General features: G+C 42.6%; 1 protein-coding gene across 8 annotated transcripts in view; it reads left to right on the forward strand.

Moving 5' to 3' along the window:
• Nucleotides 1-5,490, forward strand: part of EVI5L (ecotropic viral integration site 5 like) — a 63,836-nt gene that overhangs the window by 32,258 nt on the left and 26,088 nt on the right. For 6 of the 8 annotated variants that reach the window (XM_069094898.1, XM_069094482.1, XM_069094571.1 and 3 more), the window contains 2 exons: nt 3,586-3,639; nt 5,238-5,270. In XM_069094898.1, coding sequence (XP_068950999.1) covers nt 3,586-3,639; nt 5,238-5,270 — 87 coding nt within the window. The remainder of the gene's footprint in view (nt 1-3,585; nt 3,640-5,237; nt 5,271-5,490) is intronic. The other 2 variants (XM_069094654.1, XM_069094523.1) reach the window with 1 other exon arrangement.

The following is a 5,490-nucleotide window of genomic DNA, read 5'->3' on the forward strand; positions in this document are numbered from 1 at the left end:
GAAGGAAGGAAGGAAGGAAGGAAGGAAGGAAGGAAGGAAGGAAGGAAAGAAGGAAAGAAAGGAAGAAAGTTAGACAGACCCCACATGGGGTCATGAAGAGTTAGACGTGACTGAAACAACTCAACAGCAGCTCTAGGATAAGGGATTGGACTAGGTAACCTTTGAGGTTTCTTCTACCTCTGGAATTATGTAACTAGGACATGGGTTTAAACTGAAGCAGAAAGGTTAATTTAGCCCTGAGTAAGAGTTGATGACAGAGAGGGGCTTTAAAATCCCCTGGGTTCATGAGAGGACTCTCTATTCTGTTAATTTTATAGCAGTGAAATAAACTCTGCTTTATGATAGTTAGATGGTCTAATCGAGCAGGGTTAGTAGCCTTTCCAAAGTAATATGACTCAGCCCTCATTCACATAATCCCTCACATTTGGGAAGGAATAAGAGTCAGGGGAAGAGGGGGGCAGCTAGGTGGTGCAGTGAATAGAGCACCCACCCTGGAGTCAGGAGGACCTGAGTTCAAATCTGACCACAGACACATGACACAAAAACTAGCCATGTGACTTTGGGCAAGTCGCTTAACCCCAGTTGCCCTCCAAAAAGCAAAAAAAAAAAAAAGTCAGGGGAAGAGAGGTGGCAATGGAGACATCTCTCTGAGACTCAGCTCCTTCATCTGTAACTACAACATCCTTAACCAACTTCTTGGGAGGATTCTATGGGAACACTTTGAAAACTTTAAAGCATTATATATAAATGCCAACTGTTTGTCCTCATGTAATGAGCTTTTGGACATACTGTTTTGCTCAGTCACACTTGCCCAAACTGCCCGATTGTAGCTTTCAAAACAAGCCCTTCCTCTGTATGGAGCAAAAAGAGAGGTTAAGAAAACAAAATAGAAATGTTCTTACAGTATCTGTCATCTGTGTTCAGAAGTGTTGAAGGCATGTAATGAAATTATGAAAAGGGAATGATTTTTGAAATTGAAAATCAAAACGAAGTTTTCACACTTGCCATAATGCAGCAAAGCCTCTCTGGTTTACTCATTTCCTCACCCAGTCTGTGAAGCAGTTCTTCAGCTCCACACTTCATCCGTTGGAGACACTGAAGGGCCTTAAACCACTTTTTTTTATGGCAAAGTAGAGACAGGTCTTGCAGCCTACTTTCTGGGTGGCTGCTACAGATTTGACTCCCAGCTTTGTGGGGTCTCAGGGAGGTAGCTGCCAAGGAAGGCGTGAGTGATTTTTACCAGCTGCTGCAATAGATAGACACCTATGTGTACACATATGTACATATATAAGCATAATTATACTTGTTTATGTATGTATATATTCCTGAAGTTTATACATTCATTTACACATTAAACATTTATACATTCATTCTTCACAAAACTACCTCAGCTCCATCACCAGCAGTAATAACTTAAACTTGTAAAGCACTTTTTAGATTCTTTTACAAATCTCTATCACCTGTATTATCTCTTTTGACCCACATAGAAACCCTAGAGGTATAGGTAGTAAAAAAAAAAAAATCCCGGAATTAGGAATCCAAGTGTGTGCTCTGGTGCTCAGTAGTCATGTGTCTGACCAAATCATTTATTATAGCTGAGCTTTAGTTTCCTTACCTATGAAATGGAGAAGCCTGCACTACCTAACTTAGGCATGTCTTGAGGCTCAGATGAGAGCGTGTGTGTGTGTGTGTGTGTGTGTAAGTTCTTTGAAAATGTAAAGAACTAGACAGCTATGTTTATCATTATCCCCCTTTTACAGATGAGAAAACTGAGGCACAAAATAAAACTGACTTACTCAAAATCAGGTAGCTAGTAAAATGTTGAGCCAGGGTTACTACTCCCAGGCCCATCGTCTGTGCCATTACACTCCATTGCTTTTATATCTTAAGTGCAAAGGAGGCAGGATTAGGCTCCTTTCCCTCTCCCCCTCCCCCACCTCCTCAGTTTCTGTAGATACCTTCTCAGCTTATGACTTCTTTTCTTCTTTGGGGCTGCCTTTATGTGAGGAGAAGGGCACACAAGTATGATTTGTCTTGGATTGCAAACCTACTGAGGGAGGACTCTTTGGGGGTCGTATGTAGTAGCATTTTAATTCTATCCGCAACCTTTCCAAGTTAACTCCCGCCACCCCAGCTACAGAGGGAACTCATATTTATCTCAGTGAGCAAAATGGGAATGGAAAAGTCTAGTTACTAATATTTAGATGTGGGCATCTATTTCCATGCCAAATAGAGATGACATTGTATTATTCTTAGTTTGGGTTATAGCCTTCCATTAGGATACAGGGTTGAGAATTGATAATAATTCAGTTCTCTTGACCTTTCTTTTTGTTTTATATCCCCTCCTCTTCATCTGTCAAGTTGTTCTTGACTGATCTCTTTCTGAGTTCTTTATGTGCCTCTGAAATTATGGGAATCTGAGTAAACCACAAGGGTGATGTAGAATGTCATCAGGAGCTAGTTCAGGAAGAGGGTGCTCTCTCTCTTCCCTCAACTTTTCCTCACGGGGCTGGAAAGGGCACTGGTAAGACTAGCCCAGCCCAGAACACAGATCTGTGACTCAGGGCTCCAGAATGCAAAGTGCCTCAGACCAAGAGTCAAGAGACCTGGGCCTGTGGACTTTGGGGCAAGTTCAAGGTCATGGTCTCTTGGGGCCCTATAGTCCTAAAATTCTCCTGATTGTGTAGTTAACTCCATGGCATCTGCCCCAGATAGAGCAAAGCAAAAGAGGGAAGGGACAATTTTGTGAATCTTAGTGTTAAAATAAAAATTCAGCCAACGTTTATTAAACTTGTGGGCTAGTCCCTGGAGTTCCAAGGGAGTGGGTAGAGAGTCCCTTGCCTTCAAGGAGCTGCTCTTCTACTCTCCTGGAAGGACTATACCATTTATCAGACAAATAGGATCCAAGGAAAAGTGAAGAGGGAGAGAGGGAGAGACAAGTGAAGAAATTGGCCCTGGTGTCATAGAGCACATGACACGAGCTGAACCTTGAAGGGGGACAGAGAGGTATGGAGTTGAGTCTCAAGTGTCAGGAGACAGCTTGTGTGAACGGTGGAGATGGAGAGGGTTCTTGCTAATCGATCTCTGAACTAAAACAAGTCTCTTTTTTTTAACTGAATGAAAATCTTTTTTTCAGAAAAAAAAAAACCATAGCCATTTGAACATGAACCAAAACTATATTTTCTCAAGTTATGCAGGATTTCTTTACCTGGAGTCCAGGAACCTGTTTGGAGTTGGGGGGGGGGGGGACCAAAACTTTTGATAAACATATTTCATTATAATTGGTTTCCTTTGTAAGCTTACGTATTTTGTTTTATTAATTTAAAAACATTCTGAGAAGCAGTCGATGGGTTTCACCAGGCAGCCTACCATAGGGGTTCAGGACCCACAGGAAGGTTTCAAATCCCTGGACTAGACCAGTATTCTGTTTAGCAGAAATCTAAGGTCAGGCCCTTAAAAGGAGATGTAGTCTTCAAGAGAAGAGAATTAGATGATGACCTGGATTAACCACAGGAAAATTGGGGTGAGATTGGGAGAAGGGATCCACTCTAACAGGTTTTCTCCTGTCCCTCCATTGGTGTATAGAGGCTACGGACAGAGAACCGGCTCCTGAAGCAGCGGATTGAGACCCTAGAGAAGGTAAGGGGTGTCCCTGTCTACCTCCAGCAGCTCTCCCTTTTCTAGAGGAACCTCAGTCCCCAGAAGGCCTCACCTGGCATCCTAAGCTACCTGGACCCTCCCCTTTGAGCTCTCTGGAGGCTGGGATTACCCAGTTCCATTCCTTGAGGATCCCATCTCCTTTTATTGTTGCATTGCAGAGACCACCTTTGTGGTGGAGGGGACAGTCATTACCCTGAACTGAATGTTACCCTGTGTCCTGCAAGACCAATGCCTAGGGTCTGAGTAACCATGTCCAATGGGCAGCACTTCATGTTGGTTTGTGAAAAAGTCCCCACTGTCTTTCACTGTCAGTGATGCTGTGAATTGTATTGTGATATAAAATGAGACTGTGATATAATGTCATTGGTGCTTGAGTGGCATTGTAATTAACCCTTTGGGTTGGTTATGCCATAACTGTTACTGTAAATACCATGATCTCTATATATACATAGAGCTAGATAGATAAACATAGATATATAAACATATGTATTGTGGCATATATGTGTGCATGTGTGTATATATATACACACATACACATACATATATATAGAGAGAGAGAGAGAGAAAGAGAGAGAGAGAGAAGGGGAGAGGGAGAGAGAGAAATAAATAATCTTTCCCCGAATAATACTAAAACTTCTGTCTTAATTAGATTAGGGGTATAGTTGATGTTTTATTTGGATTGCCATGTACTTATGTGACAATATGCCTGGCATCATAACTTTGACAATCCAATAAATGCTTATTTAAACTATACCACTGCCCCTTTGGTGCTACTAGCAGATTTACCAACTCCATAGCTTTGATGGTATTAAAAGGGAAGGTGGAGGGGTGGGTCGGTGGTGGAGGGGAGGCATAGGCCGATTGACCTTCTCCCTCCTTCTCTCCCAGTGTGCATTCAGAAGTACTCCTGCAGAAGAGCTGAGGAGGGCAACTGGGCCCAGGCTTGCTTTGGACACAACTAGGAACCTTTTCCCTCTTTGGTCACTTTGCTAGGGAGAGGGAACTTCATTAGGATTCTGTTTTCTTTGTCACATAGCCCAGAGATATGTCATGATGTGTGAGGGGTTTTTGTTGTTTTTTTTTAAATAAATGAGAACAAAACAACAAAATTAAAACTCTCAAATATTATTTTAAAAAGTAAAAAACTTATGTAGAGAACAAAAAGTTCCCTCTGCTGCTATAGCTACTCTATTTTGTCACATGAGAGAACTTCTTGAACTAATGCGTGAACAAATATGATAAAGCTGGAAAACAAGGGGTAGGGTTGGACAGGAAGCAGACTGCCCTGCTATTCCTACTTCATCAGACACTCCAGTGTACCCCATCCTCCCTTTCCCAATTACTACCCCATGTATATTTCTGTGGAATTGAAGCAGTGTTGGCCGTGGTTGTCTTCTGGATTTCTGCCTATGGCCTTTGGTCTTCAGCCTGTTCTTTCTACCTTGCTTCTTAGCTCTAGTCTACTGTGCTAGTAACTGCCGGTTATTGTCGTGTTTTTCTTCTCTCCCTTCCCCCACATCCCCTCCCTTCTGCTCTACCTCTCCCCCCTTTCGGGATCTCCCTGTGGGTTTCGGTAGGAGAGTGCTGCTCTGGCTGATAGGTTAATCCAGGTACAGTACTTTTTTTTTTTTCTTCCTACCCATCTTTGATTTTCATCTGCACTCCATGCTTCTTCCTTCTGCCAATGCCTAACTCTCCAGTGGTTGCAGCCATTTCTTAGGTTTGTGTGTATGTGGGCAGCTCTCTGGGCAAAAAGCAGGAACTGTTCCTATATAAAGGATGGGGGAGGAGGTGGGTTTCACACAGTGCATGTAATAAGTGTCTCCCTAG

Source organism: Petaurus breviceps, unplaced genomic scaffold (genome assembly GCF_028583685.1).
Source record: "Petaurus breviceps papuanus isolate PSGF00001 unplaced genomic scaffold, PetGlider_PUasm1.0 103, whole genome shotgun sequence".
Taxonomy (NCBI): Eukaryota; Metazoa; Chordata; class Mammalia; order Diprotodontia; family Petauridae; genus Petaurus; species Petaurus breviceps.